The sequence below is a fragment of the Pteropus vampyrus genome, unplaced genomic scaffold (genome assembly GCF_000151845.1).
Source record: "Pteropus vampyrus isolate Shadow unplaced genomic scaffold, Pvam_2.0 Scaffold2, whole genome shotgun sequence".
In the NCBI taxonomy this organism is placed as follows: Eukaryota; Metazoa; Chordata; class Mammalia; order Chiroptera; family Pteropodidae; genus Pteropus; species Pteropus vampyrus.
The window spans coordinates 16,734,262-16,751,832 of NW_011888783.1; the positions used below are offsets into that span (position 1 = coordinate 16,734,262).

Consider the following 17,571-nt stretch of genomic DNA (forward strand, 5'->3'; position numbering starts at 1 on the left):
GGCCCTTCCCTCGGAGGTGATGAAATAGCTCCTTCCCTCGGGACTGCCAAGACCCTAAATTATGAGAAGTTGTAGGTACACGTTTTATCTCTTCTCCAGGACATGTATTCCTTAAGGGGAGGATTCTTCTTTTTGTTTTCTCAGGCCCAGTCTTGCAATCAGTAGGCATTCGCTGAATTTGTTAAACAGTAAGCAATAACTTTGGACATTGCTTGCTTTAATGATACCAACCAGTACGGAGGGGCACAATTTAGCTGTCCTAGGCCAAGTCTGGGAATATTTAAATCACTATGACTTTTGGCGAGCTGTCAGCTTGCCACCCCTTTTCCTCCTCACTGCCCCTTAAGGCATGTTGGTCCTTTTTCAAAGACAGCAGAGGGGGAGGGGAGGTGGAGACAGCTGCCAAATAGGACAAGATTTACCAAATTTCTCTCTTGGAACTCTGAAACTTCTCCGTACTCGAGAGAATAATTGTTTCCACTGTGGTCCATCTGAGTCAGCATAGCTTTTTGGGATGGATTTGCCCACACCCAGAGGTTGAGATTAAATCATTTGCCAGCGTTGCCATGTATATTTATGCATGAGGTTTCCTGCTCATCTTCTGAGAGGGTGAAGATGGTAAGGTTAAGGCTAAGCCATCATCCAAGGGGTGCTGAAGGCTGTAAAATGTTCCTAACATGGATTTTGGGTCTACAGAATGGAAATGGATGAGGCTTTTGGGAACGCAGGGGGGCGGGGGCGGGGGTGAGATTTCCCCGGGAAGAAGGGTGTCGGTAGCTCTAATTGAAATAAGCGCAAAAGCAGTTGGTATGTTGGCAGAGCCTTTGTGAAGATGTGGATTTGGATGGGAAGCTGCTTTTCTATATTTCCTTCTTTATTCTATTTCTCTTCTTTCTAACCTGTGCCCACCCATCCAACCACCCATACTGGGGTTGAGGAGGTTTGGGGAGCAAACTTGATTTTATCCTAAAATCTCTCTTGAAATGGACCTCTGATTAATAACAATGTTCACACAGATGCCAGCAATCCTTATATGGTTTGAGTAACTGGAAAAACAAACAAACAACAAACAAAAACAGTTCTGGTTGCTAAACTATAAAAAAGGCAACAAAAACAGAGGCTTAGCTTTGAAACTGTTCAAGACTGAAGTTTCAGGGGCAATGTTAGAATTTCCTGAGAAAATGAGGGATTAGAATACATATATAGTGGTGTCTGTTCCAGGAGTAAATAATGAAGATTGCAAATTGAACACACATTCCCATGATTTTAGGTACTGCAGTGGCTGAGGTTTTGCTCAATTCACGGACAAGTTCCGACATCCTTAAGGATTCCTAATAAAGACCTAGCCTCTCTGGCTTAAACAAAGTTGCCTCCGGCTATTCCCGGGCGGGATGGCAGCTCTCCAGGCACCACACCACCTCATTTCCAGGTCCTCTGGCACAATGAACCACCTCCCACACCAGGGCCTTTCACAGGCAGCGCTCTCCCCCCACACATCTCCTTCAGCCCTCAGCTCCTTCATAACTTCTTCACAGAAGCCTTTCCTCATCCCAACCTCGACTCCTCTCTGCGGCATTTCTTACATCTGTCACTTTGCCATTAGTGCATGATTAACACCCACCTTCTTCACTACACTAAAGACTTCCTGAGGACATGTGTATTCACATTCAGGTGTGTCCAGATGACTTCTCCTGTGCCAGGTACTGACACTTTTGTTGTTGGATTATGAGGAGGAAGTAGGGGTTCGATGGGGGCCATAGCTAATCATCAATTGGACGGAAGTATCTGAGCACTAAACAACCAGCACATCCATGTTTCTTTCTTCAGCCTCGAACACAACACGTGATCTGCTGTATGGTAGGAGCTCAATAAAGATTTGACTGAATGTTCTCCCTTTCTGAGGTACCTTTAAATGAATGATATGCCCCTTGGAGACAATGCCCATGTCTTTGAAGTCCTCTTCCTCCAGAAGAAGCAGGCGTTTTCCTGTAATGTTGTTTTCTTTAAACAAGCTTGCGTATACGCTCATCTCTGCTGAAGAGTCACCTGAAAGAAGTGATTAGAAGGCAGAATAAAATTAGACTAAATCCTGTCCAAAGCAAAGTTAACTCCATGAATTAAGAAGGTAAATTATTCCACTTGCCTTTTCTGACGAGCTGCTGAACCCAAAAATACTGTGAAAGAGAGGACATATATGGTTTTGAAGATTAAGTCAATGGGCAGACTTAATAGTAAAACACATAGTTCTCAATAGATTAAAATATCTTTAGTTCTTCGTTCAACCACAAAGGTAAAATAATAGATTTTCTCTTCATAGTTTTAAAACTTCAAGTTTTCAAATTGGAGCTGTGCCTCTCTTTGGGGGTCTTGGACACTTGAGTAACTATTGGTTTTCCTCCTTATTTGGGAGACATTTGAAAATCCTTTCGAGATTTTTACTTATAATTTTTCCATCTATTTCCCCTGGGTTGTTGAGGGGCACTGGTTTACCCAGCAATTGTATGAGTAATGGGGACCACACAACAGCAGACAGGAAATGGGTAGAATGTGTCCTCTGTCCTAGGCCTGGTCATAAAGTAACCATGTGGCCCAAGACAAGTTACAGCATAGAGCTTCTTGTATAGAATGAGGCTGGATTCAGCGACCCTCAGTCCTTGAACTTCACTTGACACATGTTTACTGGTAGCTTCTCACATAACTCTGGTGAAGGGAGACAGAAGTGAGGCCAGACCCAGTTCCACCAATTCTCTGGGGTGCCCTAAATGGCTTGAAAACCACTCAATCTCAGAGCAAAGACTAAAAATAGCTATTAAATCTCAGTGCTTTAAAAAAAAAACTACTCAAATGAGATGGGCCAACTTTGCAGCTGAGGATAAAGGGATTATATCCAGGCCTGTGAATAAAGGAGATCCGAAGTCCTCTTTCCCTGGGAAGCAGGGCTGGCAGGAACCTTAGCATCGCCGGGGCTCAGCAAGAGGGACCAAGTGGAGGTGACCGGAGCCAAGTTTCCTGACTCCCCAGAAGCCAGAGGTCAGCCAAAGCTGAAAGCAGTTTTACTTCACCAGAACACAAAGGGCAGGAAGGGAAATGCCTTGGCCAGGAAACCAGGTGGAGTTGGGCAAACAGACCTTCCCCAGAGTTTCCAGTAATGAGTTTTTACCTTGCAGTGCCCAGTCCGTTTCCCAGGGTGGGGGCCTGCTAAGGCTGGCATTATAGTTGCTTTTTTTTTCTCTTCTGTTTTCATTTAATGATTGTCAAGCATATAAAATGGACCTAGACATGCATAAGCACCTCAGGTCTCTGATCAAGAATTCTCAGAACTGTTTTGTTTGTTTGTTTGTTTTTACTAAGGAAACAGATACAGAGTTGCAACAGGCTAAATTGGACTGCTCCTCAGAGCAGAGAATGTCTGGGAGCTCATGTCCATCTCTCCCAGGGAAGGTCAGGGTACAGAGGGAAAAATGAACCTGTCACTTTCGAACCCGCCTAAGGCAAGAAGGAAACCCAGTTCAGCGGTATGGCAGCCTAGCACTGCCTTTACCAGATCTTTCTCCATCACGATTTAGGTCTACCCCTGGCATTTTAGGAAAATTTAAGCTCATTTTTTTTTTTCAAGTATGTTCATTTGGCATTCTGGATCAATCAGCTCTTTAGTTTTGTCACTGGTATTCATTATTGTACTCTAGAATACCTTGCAGAGCACACAGGGAGGTGGAAACCTCTTGTAAGATTTGAAGAAATACTTGCTTTGCTCTTGAGGACTTATTTTAAAGATTACTGCATTAAATATAGAAAAACACGGAATTTGTCAACTTCTAGTTAGGCTTTGCTGAGGCCCAAGCCCTTCTGGCTGCGTTTTTAACTTGTGGACAAATTTATGAGATACCTGCCCAGGTCAAATGAGGCATTAGCAGAAGCAGCTTACCACGTCATCTTCAGTCCATGAGCCAATCTCAAAGGAAGGCAGCAGCTGCATGGGAAATATGAATGAAATAAGAAAAAAAAAAGTGACATCATCATTGTCTTTTTGGTTTATCCCGTTGTCTGTTTCAGCTCTCGGCTGTTGCTCTGGCTTGGTTCCTCCTGCAGGTGAGGCCGAACGAAAAATAAGTTCCCTGACCTTAAATGGAATTTCTCAGTGCTCTGGGGATTCTGCCCCCGGAAGCCAACCGTGCGCACTAACCCCTCAGCAACAGCTCACTGCCCTTTGCGAGCATTGCAGCTGGACTCCGCTCATCGTGGGACTTTTCTTTCTTGGTACTCTGGCACACCAAGAGTCCTTTTACAGGGCTTGGCAGCCAAGGGGTTTCTGACATGCCTCAGATGCCAGAGCCTGCCTCGGAATGCTCAGTCAACATGAGGATCGTTTGATTATTAATGAAAATTCCAAAGCAACCATGTGGTAACCAGATGACTCGTGCCTTTTCTTACAGGAGAATTTGTAAGTGTTTTAACTGTCTCGCCTTATATTTTTAAAACCAAATATTAGGACTTACGGACGAAGAAGGGCAAGTAAAATGGGAACTCTTCTAAGAAAGCCAGGTTGCAGAGTTACGCCAGCGAAAATGAAAACAAACGCCCTTTCTGTCAGGTGCCCAAACATGAAAGATGACTGCAAGAAGGCTGCACCATTTTCAGAGCCAAAGGGCTACTCACTTCAGTGTATGCCCCATGGCCAGGGACGAAACAATAAATACCAGCATAATGTGAAAAAATTGGGGTTTTACATGACTTGAAGTAGAGTGCGCTATTGCCATTAGCTTTAACTAACTTGTCAAAATGGCTAAATTGTTCATGGGATAATGTGGCAAAGTGTCATTCAACCTCTGTTACAAATAGTGTTTTTCTGATGGGTAAGTTGGGAAAAAAGCTGAATTTGATTACTTTTACTATTAATGTAAAAATCAGAGGATGGGTGAGTGAATCCTTTTAATCTGCAGGTATTTTGAACTCACCTTGCCAGGAAAGTCATGCCCTTGCCTTCAAGGAGCTTTACATTTAAATGGGGGTGAAATTGGTATGAACTACACATGGAGGAGTTCAAGGCCACCTTTACCTTGGTTTACTCAGTGCCCAGAGTGCCTGGCATACAGTACCTGATAATTTTTGTTGAACAATTTGTTGAATGAATAAAATTGAAGGGTGCATTTACTAAAATGTTAAATTTACTAAATTTACTAAAAGTATTCAACGTCTGTGGGGATACCAGGGAAAGGGGAGGGTTTCATAGACTAAGATGGGGAAAAGGAAGGCATGGGGGCTTGAGCTGGGCCCTGCAGGGCAAGGAGAACAGCGGTGACTGCAGGTGAGGAGAAGCAACAAGGCAAGACACTGGCAGTGGGGAGCAGGGAAGAGAAGGAAGGATGGGCGTGGTGCATTTGCCTAACCAGAGCACCAGATGCAGTCTGTGCATGATCAAGGATAAAGGGGAAATGAGGCCAACACTGGGGGCCAGGCGGAATTAAAAAAAAAAAAACAAAACTCACTGGTTACAATGACTATGAATGTGTAGAGTTCGAGTATCACAGATAAGTCGCAAGGGCATAACCAGCTACTGCTCTCTATATCCTCGGCTACCCTCATGTACTCCGATTACCTGGGGGTTGCCCCTTCCCTCCTCTGAAATACCTGATGTATGTAGGAATCAATGGTCACATGCACTCACCTGCTTTAATAATGTGGAAAGGAAAACGACGTGAGGAAAAGGATCTAAAACTGAACTTGATCAAAGAAAATACATGACAAGTTTTATTTCTTCACAGGGCAGCTGGATACAGCTGCAGAAACATGTCATTTCCTTTTCCCATCACGGAAACAAATGTGAAGTAAGGAACTTTTTTGATTAGTTCAAGAAACAACAGATTAAGTTACAAAAATATTTCCCTGCATCAGGGCTGGCTTTTATAGAGAGTAGAGGGATGTGCAGTGTTTTGATTTTTATACCATTCCCAAATGTTGTGCTGAACAAAATTGATAAATAAGGATTTCTTGAATAGAATAAAGGTTGTAAATGAAACAACTAATCAAAACCAACATCTTCGGTTTTATCAAAAGGAAAAGAGAAGAGTTCTTTTGGGCCCTGAAGACGGCTTATGACGATGACGCCCAGGGAAAGGCACTGGGTTCAGTCTGATACTCACTCCGGCAGGATTCTTGCATGGTGCTTGCACAGATCAGTAAGAGGAAGGCACTGCTTCAAGACATTTGGAATTTGGCAGGACAGGGGATAAGAGTTAATGACCTCCAGCCACATAGTGGCTTATCACTTCCTTTATGTTTTCTGTACCTTGTTAACATATCAGTGTATCTACTATAGGGTGAGTTCTAAGCCTTTCTGTCTCTCTTTGGGGATAAAAAAAAATTCACCCGGTGACTGCCCCGTCACTTTACAGATTCATTATTTACACTCCAACTGATTTCAGGAGAGAAAAAGCTCACGCTCATGTGCATGCATGTGACAATGATTCCTTCTAAGGATGATGAGAATCGGATCTAACAAAGATGTGATACACATAGCAACACATAACAAAGGGATTTACTGTCAAAACGTTTATTGTAAAATGGAGTTTTAAAACAAAAGAAAGCAAAGGAAAGTTCACATCAAAATGAAATGTATGACACCAACTTGGATTTCTGAATACATTGTAGACTTTGTGCTGGAATATCAAATTCCAACTATGAAGTCAATAACTGAGTAGTCTTACCACACAAGAGTAAAATTTAATCTTCCATACAAACATTATACAAGATTTTGGCATAGGACTTGCTCAGACTAACATTGCAATAGAATAATTGAGAAAAAATATTTTGCTAAAAAAAACACAATAAAGTGATAATGCCTTCTATTCAAAGCTCACACTCAAAGAATATAAATATTTTCTATTATTTAGTACAAAAATTTTAAAACAGTGCACAAGCATTATGTGCAGTGTATTGTATCTGACATTAAAAGATATAGTATTCTGCACACGATATAAAATATTTAATGTAGGTGCTTGAAACTTTAGTTTGAAGTAAATAATCACAAGCCAGAGAGCTCCTTATAGGCAAGAGAGTGCAAACTAAGTTGGAATCCAAGGAAACATAGCTCGTCTTCTGGATTTCCTGGTAGACACTCATTTTTCATCACAGAAACGCTACACAGAGCTGTCAGGTTATGCTACAGTCAAAAGAATAGGACAGATTCTTCTCTCTGGCAATGCTTAAATTCTAAGCAGGAAAACAGTCTTACACAAAAGCAGCAAAAGGTACCCAATTATAGAAAAATTATGCTCTATTATATATGTGGTATGGTGAGATTGCTAATTTCAAAAGTCTGCATTGTTGGATCTAGTGTATCCAAAAAATTTTTTAAGTATCAATATTTAACTCAGGATGTTTTAGAAAGATCTTTCATGAAATTCTTACCACTCCAATGAAAACTCTGAAAATAAAATTATGTACATCGTAGTGCTACAAAAGTCATTTTGGATCTCTCCCAAGCCTTCCTCTCACTCCCAATTCCTTGATTTTAATGGGGACCAAGTCTGAATTCCTCAGCTGGTGTTAAAATCTAACAAATCCTCTGCATGTTAAAAATTACTGGCTAAAAACTGGCCCTCAACAGTTCCAGAGCGTCAAAAACAAGTGTGCTACATGCCTCTAACTTCTTCCCATTGGTTATTTATGTAAAATATTACATTGTGACTTTGCTCAAAAAAAAAAAAAATTGTTAGGAAAAGAACCCTTTGAAATTAATCTGGCTACTTTGCAGAATTGTAGCTACCTCAATGACGTTTTTCTCTTTTACTTATTTATTGTGGAATCAGTATAATTCCACCAGCATCCTTAAAGGGAAAGAAACCATTTCCATAAGTGGAGATTTAAGATAAATGCCACAAATCTAAAAATTCAGATTGTGTAGTATCTGTAATCCTGAAAATGCATCTTTTGACTTGCGTAATTTTGGGGGGGGGGAGGAATTAGATGTGTAACTTTAAAATTGCCAGGTTTAGCAAGTTTCTCAGTGGAGGAAGGGACAATGGTATGAGTATTCTGGATGGAATTCTTTATTGGGTGCTACTGTCCCATTTTGGGCACTGGGCACTAAATACACCCTCGGTCACCATGACAACCAAAAATATGCCCAGCACTCCCAAACACCATTAGGTGACAGCACTACTTTGTTTGAGAACCACTAGTAGGGGGTCATCAAATTCTACATGATCAATTTTATGAGTGCAGGACATAAGATTAAAGAGTAGTTATATTTTCAGTTGTATGGCTCTGACAATTATTACTACAATTTAGAGTTTCGATTTTCATTTTGAATTTTCAAATTTCTCTGTGTTTAACTCTTTATAAATGTATATATTTTAAAGTCAAATAACTAGAAATAAATTCAATACCAATAATTTGCCACTTCAAAAACTGATCTGAAAAGTGAATTAGAAGCTGCACAATTTACATCAGTATTAGATTTTTCCGCATATGGCTAATAAACATTTCTTTTTAAAACTGATAAAACTAAGAGTCTAAAGTCTTCTAATCTTTACGTAGTGAGACCACTTTAAAATTCCTTTTATATGATTCAGATTTCAGGAATATTCAAAAATCTAGAAAGATACTGATTTGAAACAGAAAGTAAAATAGTCAGTGCCATATGGAACTATTTAGAGCCTAATTCTAGGTGGAGAAGAATTTCAAGCTTATCACTGAGGTTATCAATCATTTATATCCTAAATCTTTGCAGTTTCTGGATGGTAGAGTATTGAGAGCTATGGCCATCTCTGGAATACTGGTGAGGAAATGGCAGCAGTTGAAAGATTAAAGAAATATTACCTAATTAATGGTTAACCTAGGCCTGGGTACTGAGTCCTATTACCTTTCCTTTTGGCCCTATTTGGCTGTTTTTATTAATGCAGCAAAACTTTTTAAAAATCATAACAGATTTATATATAAAGAAAAAAATGTCAGTTTTATTCAGTTCATATGGTCTAAATTTATTGCTGATTATCCTTAAATGGGGGGCTAGGTTTACATTCTTACATGAAGTGCACAGATCCCAAAATTAGCCCACAGAAATTCCCTTATAAGTGAGTCTTTTCCTGACCACATTTTAAAAACCGTGACACTCCCCGTATGCCTTATCCTCCTTCCCTGCTTCGTTCTGAGCATGCACTTACCAAATGTTTACATTCTATATGATCCATTGGTTTTGTTTATTGTTGATCTTTGCTCTCTAGCATGTAAGCGCCACGAGTGCAAAGATTTTTGTCTAGCTGTTCCCTAGAATAGTACCTGGCACATAGAAGAGGCTCAATGAATGTCTGTGGAATGAATGACTTTATCTTTGCCTGGTAAAATGTGCAAGAAGCTTTTAAACTACCATCTTTGGCTCTCTCCTTCAGGTAGCTAGGCCATAGTGCCCTAGGGCATGCTAGGAAGTCAAGAGTTGAAAACCGTCCCTTCTGTTCCACTCTAAGATTTTCTGCTTGAGTGGCTTGGCGTAAGTCAGGGAGTACTTCTCTAAGTCTGAACACAGACAGGATGGATGTTTATTTATGGGTGTGCCTGTTGATCGCCAGTAATAAACTGTGGTGTGCATGTATCTATATGTGTTTGCAGAGACATAAGAACCTTATCAGACTGGATATGTGGGGAACCCATTTTCCAGGTGAAAGGCTTACCTACTCTCTCTGTTTACTTAGTCTGTGGGTGGTAGTAGGGTACACAGTCTTCAAAGAGCAGTAGAATAAATCTATGTAGCTCATACTCTATTATAACTATACTCCTGATCTTTCCTGAAAGTAATCCACTTTTGATTTCTTCTCATACTACTCAGCAAATATCACTTGAAATTGATAGTTTAAACTTTTTTCTAGGTTACTGAAACCACTTATTTTTCAATGTCTTTTCACTGGCATAATTACAGTAGCTAACATTAACTGACCATTTACTACTGACCTGGTACTTAAATGCTTTACATGTATTATTTCATTTAATCACCACGACAATTCTTTGAAGTAGGTACTATTATCATTTTCATGTTAAAGATGAGCAAACAGACACACAGAGGTTAAATAATTTGCCTCAGATTGCACAGCAAGTAGACCCAGGGTTTTGAATCATGATCTGACTCCAGATCCCTCTCTTTATCTCACGCCCACAACATTTTATTAGTTATTTTTCTTCAGATAGATAAAGCTGGCACAGTGTACTGATCATTTTGTGGCATTTTTCAGTTTTTTAATGGAGATTAGAAGCATGTTCAAATTCCAAGAGGCTTCAAATTCCAAAAGGCTTTTTATGGTCAAATATACCTGGAAGTAGTATTAGATAATATCTATGATGATATCCTTTCTTAAATCTTCCATAAAAAGAATCACCAAAAGTATTTTGGTTTAACAGTCAAATTAATGGCACTGCTTTATACTTTCGGCTAGAAAAAAACTTTTGTTCTTTTGCTTTTCTTTACATAACTATGAATGTTCTGTATTCTTTTTAAAAGTATTTTACAGTTTAAAGAAGCATTAACGAATATGTGATAACATTCTGAGAGTATCTCCCTGGCCAGCCAGATTTTCAGAGCGGTACCTGCATGTACTTCTCTTCAACACCAGCACTACTGAGTCAGGGTTCAAAAAAGACCGCTGGAAGGCAGGCCAGATTTGATATAAAAAGGACCTTTCTTGCCTGCACTTTTGCCTAAGTAAGGAAGACTTATTTTTAACATTCCTTTCATAATATTTAGTTCCTTCTTTAGAAAATCCAGGATTATCAGGTCCCTCTGGAAAGCAAATACATAAACACCCTTACTGGAAGTGCAGAGCACTCATTCTGCCTGGAAGTATCCCTTTAAGACCGTATCTTTCTCTCTGTATGAAGTATAAGCTAAGCTTAGATGACAGTTTGTTGTTGTTAAGAAGCTTTCAGGGCCAGTAACTTGTACGAAAGCCGGGGACATCTGCTGCTGTTTTCAAATTAGAGTATTTCTCTTTCAAATGTACTATTGAGAACATCTCTTAGGTCTTACTTTGAATAGCTGTGTTATTAAGTATTGAAAATTCTTGGCATTTAGGTATTTCTGAAGAAGTATTTGTTATAACTTTCTTTCATCTCAATTTTTTTATGTTGGATTTTGTAGTCACTATCAATTATTTCTGACAGTACAGTGTATTGCCATTAGAAAAAAAATGTAGTATGTTACAAGAAAATCAAGTGTCAAAGAAGAATTAGGAGTTAAGAGTGCTTATTCAAAATGAAGTTTTCTTTACCAACGGAATAAGTGAAATGAAATGAGATACAAACTATAAAGTATTCATTTAAAAAAGTCAGAATGTCATTAATTAAAAAATACTATATTGTATACGGAATCACAATTTCTATAATCAGGCACCACATTTGCTGATTCATTAAATATGTTTTTTTGGCTTAATTTTCCCATTTTCCTGTAAGCAAAAACAAATCAAAAGTAAAACTAATAAAGAAATGACGGTCATATAAATGTAATTGGCCTACAAATGCAATGCTTGGTTTTCTACCTCCTTACTGATTTTTGTACAGACTGAGATAACAAGTTTCTTCTGTTTTTTCGAACATCTTCAAATTTATTACTTTACTTTCTGCTTTCAATCACTATTATTATCCATGTCATTATCCTCCTCATCACCATCATCATCATCATCATCATCATCGCCTTCTGACAAGTCAAAATCACTGAACCCCAGGGCCATGTTGACCTTCTTCCCCTTTCTCTTAGATGTGGTTTTGGAAGAATTCTGCTTGGCTTGCATGTTTATCTGCATCCCAGAATGCAGCACAGCTCCTGCTTTGTTCATTGAGAAGATATCCCCAAAGCCCATCAGCATCATGGCCTGCAGACCTTGGTTCATGCCATGGCCCTCCCCATTACTTGTTGCTGTGATCTGACATGACATCTCTGCACTGTTTGACTCCTCTGTCTTAGTTTCAAAGTAAGACTCCTCAGACATTCTTGCAGCAAGAGGCAAGAGAAGCTATCACAAGGGAAGAAAGGACAGAAGTAAAAAGAGAAATTAGGACCAATTTAAATAAAGAAAACAGATACCACAAAATTAGTGGGCACTGCACAGAAGGTAAATGATTAGTGAAATGAATGTAGGGAATTATGTGAGAATTTACTTAATAGCAGGTTTGGCTCCAGGGTATTTGCCATAATTAATAAATGACAGAATAAATCATAACCAAAAGTTTGCAAAGCAGTATAGCAAGCCAAATTTCAAATGGGAAGGAAGTTAGTTGCAAGTTTTAAGCCCTTATTCTGCTTAAAAAAAACACACTTTTTAGGATTTCTCTTAATTTTTCCCAATTTCACTTTCACAGAGAAACATTAATTAACTATTGTATTAAAAAGAAATTAAGTAGAGATGAAATGTCAAATAAAAATCAAGAAACCTTGTGCCAAAAAGAAAAGCTTTGAAAGAGCATGAAAACGGTTTAGCAGTCAATACAGTTCTAGGGAAATTTGGGTCATTAACTACTTTTATAGCTAGCTTAGTATACAACTATAAACTAAAAATGAATCTAGAATTCAGTTGTTTCCATTTATTATTTATTACAGCCAGATAAAATACTAGTTATTCAATTTATGAAATCACTTGTGAACAAAGTTTAGATTCTGTGTCTACCATTTAAGTTATAAACAAGTACATAAATACATGTGAAAATTGGGAGAAAAGGCAATTACTATTAATTTAGATCATTACCTTTTTCTCTATTCTCTACTATGTAAGTTTCCTTTTTCAGAACTTTATTCTAGGAATTCCCCTTTTCACAGTGGACATGGACATTTATTTTCTACCTTATGCAATTATTTTGAACAACCAACCCATTCCCATAAATGCTGATCATAATCATTTCAGGGTAAAACTGTCTGAAAAGTGTCAACGCTGCTTCTTTTGAGAAATAAGCAAACTAAGGCTTATATTTTTGGTGTTGTTTAAACATAAATAAATTTGTGACAAACGACGTACAGATAATGTATCTCTGAGATGACCTTTACATTCTGGATGTAAAAGTGTTTTTTAGGGCCAATTTTCTAAATTTTAAATTGAAGTTGGAGCTGAGTTTTAAAAAAATATCCTACTCTATTAGGAAAAAATTTCTGAATTTGTTAGTTCAGTAAGAACTTCATATAATTCAGGTAAAAAGTACCAGTTATATGAGAAAAAAAATTACTTTAGATCCTTTAACACTGGAAACGGGATATTATTTTCCTTGTAGTCAAATTTCCCAGTTTCTCAAATTTGTTTTCAATTGTTAGATGCTCTCAGGAAACTCTTTGTTGCTTATTTACTTCATTATTTCATGGGTCCTTCCTTACATTATGTTAAGATCTCAAAGATGTCTCTCAAATAAGCTTTTATTCTTAAAAGAAATAAGTTTTTTACATCAAGCTACAAGAATAATTAAAAAATAAACATTGTCCATATTTATATATTGAGAATTCATTTTCCCAAATATCTTTAATGTTTTAATTTCAGAAAAGACAACAGTGCCCTTCCTTGAAATAAATCCAATAATGCAATTTTAAATGATGTTATGTCAATGCTAAACTTTTATAATTAAGATGAGGCTACCTACAGGAAACCTAAACCTCCAGCTACATCCTTTTTAAAAGATTTATTTTATCTTTCTCTCAGAAACCTCATTTAAAGTCAACCAGAAACTGATGTGAGGATAAAAGAAAATACCTACTTATAAAATATCTGAGCACAAACTTTCTTTCCTTCAGGAACAGCAGCACTAAGCAGAGAGACATTAAAAGCAAGCAAGAAAGAAAACTTCGCCCTCACAAGAAAAGGGAAGAAAATCTCATTGAGATGGTGCTTCATGCTGTCCATTGTTAGATGGTAGCCCTCAGAAAAGGTCCTTTAGCTAAAGTTTTCGGGAGTTAAAATGCAGCATATAAATCTATTGCACACTCACAGTGTTCCATTATTTATTATACAACTATGTTACTAACAGCAATAATGTGTGCAAGATGGCCCATAATTTCCTAGCAAAATTCATGCAAATAAACCAAAGAAAGGTTTTAAAGCATACCCCAATAGGTGGTTTAAAGTTTTTTCTTACAATGTTACATTTAGAGTCAAGCCATGTAATGCTTCATAGCTTAAGATTTCGATGTATTTAAAAATAACAACAGCAGCAGCTCTCAAGAAGACAGTCATATTTTTGCCTCTCATCAGCTCTTGAAAGCAGAGCCTCCCTGCAGACCCTTCTGTTAATGCTTTCTGAGTCTGCCTGTTGGTCTCCATTCTGCCAGCGCAGGAAACTTCCCTCAACTTCTTTCAAGCTGAATTCACTGAACTTATAAAATGTGGTACTTTTAGTGTCCATGAGAGCCTTGTGTATAGCAATTCAGTTCTTACTCTGGGATTCTCTGGATAATCAAAGTCATTTTTGAAAAAGTTAAATGTGATAATAAAAGTTTACCTTCACTTATTTTCCCTTTTTTGGATATCAGGTTGCTGTTCCACATAAATTGGAAAAGGAGGCAAGCTATTTTATTCTTTAGACACTGGAAAATATTTTGCAATTGGGCACTGGCTGCTTAATGGAGATTAAAACCTTTAAAAATAGAAACCCTTTTTGAAGATCACAAAGTAAAGGGCATTTAAGTATTTTTGGGGGGTATAATTGCCACAGCAATTATCAAGAATAAATTTAAAATATATAACAAATATACTTCTAATCTTACCATTACGTGTGATTTTAAAGTGGACAGATATGACCCATTAAAAACCCTGGAAAAACCAATGATAAATTTATACTTAATTCTCCAAATGATAAATCATTTAAAATAGGAAAGAATGCTGAAATTTGATTAGACTTTAATATAGCATGTCAACATACAAGGTCAAAGTAAGTGTATAAATAGAAAAATCCTTAAAAAGAATTTTGATCTTCCTCTAAATTCAACACTTGGTGGTGGGGGGAGATATTTCCTAGGTGTAATAAATATTGGAAGTTGTCCCTAGAGAAGTCTTTTCCAATCTTTTACTGCCCATGATCATAATGCTAAATTGAGTAAGGAATATTAATGCATGTCATTTATAAGTCATTCATATAGCTCTCTTTTAGAAGAAAAACTTTCTTAAGATCTGACACATCAAAGACTTTCTTAGCTAGTTGCCTTGGTGCTTGTTACATTTATTAACTACTGGTGAACTCTAAAGAGTCGCGCAGCATCAAGGGACATGTTCTGGGGACCTAACAGATGGTGTGAACATACACTGGATTTTATTTTTGTAATTCTAGTATATAAACACACTGACAGAATAACAGTTCTCAGGGAAAGAGCCAGAAATAGGATAAGCTTTTCTTCCAAATTTCTGGCATTTTGTTCACTGAAATGAGATATGAGCGCTGCCTGAGCATAAACGTGGGCCCTTTAATATACAGCTGTTAGACAGAAAGTGAGGTGGCGGCAGTGTGAGGGGGGAGGGGTGGCGGGGAGTTGCCATGCTGCCATGCTCAGCCACATCCTTCTAAGTGGGGGACAGGTAAACTGTCGGGAACACTCACCGGGGTGTTGGACTGCTCCGTCAGCTTTTGCTCCCACATCTTCAGACGTCTTTCCCGTTCTTTGAGCTCCTGCTCTTTAAAGCTGAGATCACGTTCTAGTTTTTTCAGCCTTTCAAGAGTTGCTTCGATTTCACACCTGCACAGGGATAACTGTTTTAAGCCTCAACTTTGCTCAAGAGGTATTAAGTGCTTAGCGAGTCCATCAGAATGCTCAATTAACGTAACAGGCTTAAGACTTGTGCTTTTAAACCAAACAGTAAATTATCAGAGATTAAGAAATCTTTCATATCCTTTGAAATCAACAGGTAGTTTCCAGTTTGGAAAAACAAGTTCAAAATACTTTAACAAAGTGTGAAGAGCCACTGGGGTGGAGCCGAAGCTATGGAGCGGGTGTCCTAGTTTAGCCCTTTAATAAATGCTTACATTCACCTAGCTCTTCACAAAGGGCTGTGTGTATTATCTCATCTTATTCTCATGACAGCCCCAAGAAACAGGTGCTAATGATACTCGGGAAAATTATACTCAGGTTACGTGATCAATATCACACTATCAGTAAATTTATGACAGCCTATTCACTGACTGAGTAACTCAAGCCATCAATTCATTAAGCTGACTCAGTTTCCTCAGTTTTAAAGGGTGGTGGTTATCTTATATCAGGACTCCCAAACTTTCCTAATCCTAATAATTACCTGAGCAGCTTGTTAAAACAAACAAACAACAAGAAAAACATAACATAGATTCCGAGGGCCCTTCCTTAGAGCTCATAATCCAGAAAGGCTGGGTGGCACCTAGGAATTTCCATTACTTAATAAAAAATCCAGGTAATTTTTCCAATGAGCAAGCGAGGGAAATCCTGGGCAGATGAACTCTAAGGTTCTTTTTAACTAAAAATTTAAAAAGTCCCCTCCTTAGTCTCTATAGGGCGACCAGCCTCACCACTTGGAACAATATGTCCAGTTATGAAGACCTGTCTTTTATAGAAATTGAAACTGATCAGATGGCATGGTACAAATTTTTTTCTCCTTCAGGGCTATTATAATGTTTAAGTCTAAATTTATGCTCTGAGAGCTGGAAGTCCTCTCCCTTGAGTTTCTGAAGAGCCTATGAGAAAAGCAACAGTAATGAGAAAATGAGAGAAAGAAGGTGAGAAAGAGAGAGAGAGAGAGAGAGACAGACAGACAGACAGACAGAGAGAAGGAGGAAAGGAGGAAGGGAGGAAAATAAGAGGGAGAAGAATGAGGAAATGCAAGGGAAGAAGGGCTGGAGAAGGCACACAGAGAGAAGGGTGCAGAGGAAGGAAGAGACTGGAAATAGGTGACTGTTGTAGATTAGCAGTTGAGTGCTGCCAACAGCTGCTTCCAGGTGCCACTAAGACAAACCTGCATGACAGACCGCGTAATTCTGGTTGAGGCCTTGTCTGTGGAAGGTAGAAGCCCCAGATCTAAGTCAATGAATATATGTAACCAAAATCTGCCCTTTTATCTCCAGGGAAAATCAGAATAAGTGGACAGCTCATTCCAATGCCTTTGTGGATGAGAACTAAATGAATGAAAACAAAAAGGTTCTGGGTATTAATTGGCAAAACCCAGTTCAGAGAACAGCTACTGAGGTGAATCTGGATTTGGACCTGACACTCTGCTAGTTGTCTGGAAAGTACCTCAGAGCAAGGCAAGTACTAAGTACATATAAAAGTATCTACTGTCAAATGGCACCTTTTAATGGCACCTTTTATTGCCAAAATTATAAAAAATCACAGTAAAGTCACACTATAGTCCCTAAAAAAAGGCACTAAATCAGCAATCTTTCAGAATTATGACACTCATAAAATCCAAATTTTATCCCTGATATTTCAGACATAAATGTTATGTTCATTCATAAATAAATGTGTTTATTTTTCAAATGGAGGACCAAGGGAAAAAAAAATCGATGTGGAAAACCTTAGGTTAAACTTCTGTAACAAAATAAGATAGAAAAAATGAGCCACCTTCAGTAAATAAGAGGGTAAAAGGGTGATAAAAGGAG

General features: G+C 38.3%; 1 protein-coding gene across 2 annotated transcripts in view; it reads right to left on the reverse strand.

The window, feature by feature from the left end:
• The window catches only part of MAP3K20 (mitogen-activated protein kinase kinase kinase 20), a 143,829-nt gene that overhangs the window by 27,638 nt on the left and 98,620 nt on the right, over positions 1–17,571 (reverse strand). Inside the window, exons 10-13 of one of the 2 annotated variants that reach the window (XM_011357416.2) lie at positions 15,550–15,685; positions 3,926–3,970; positions 2,144–2,174; positions 1,907–2,046 (exon numbers count right to left, since the gene is read on the reverse strand). In XM_011357416.2, the coding sequence (XP_011355718.1) occupies positions 1,907–2,046; positions 2,144–2,174; positions 3,926–3,970; positions 15,550–15,685 (352 nt within the window). Of the gene's footprint in view, positions 1–1,906; positions 2,047–2,143; positions 2,175–3,925; positions 3,971–6,534; positions 11,997–15,549; positions 15,686–17,571 lie in introns of those variants that run through there. The other variant, XM_011357424.1, reaches the window with a different exon arrangement.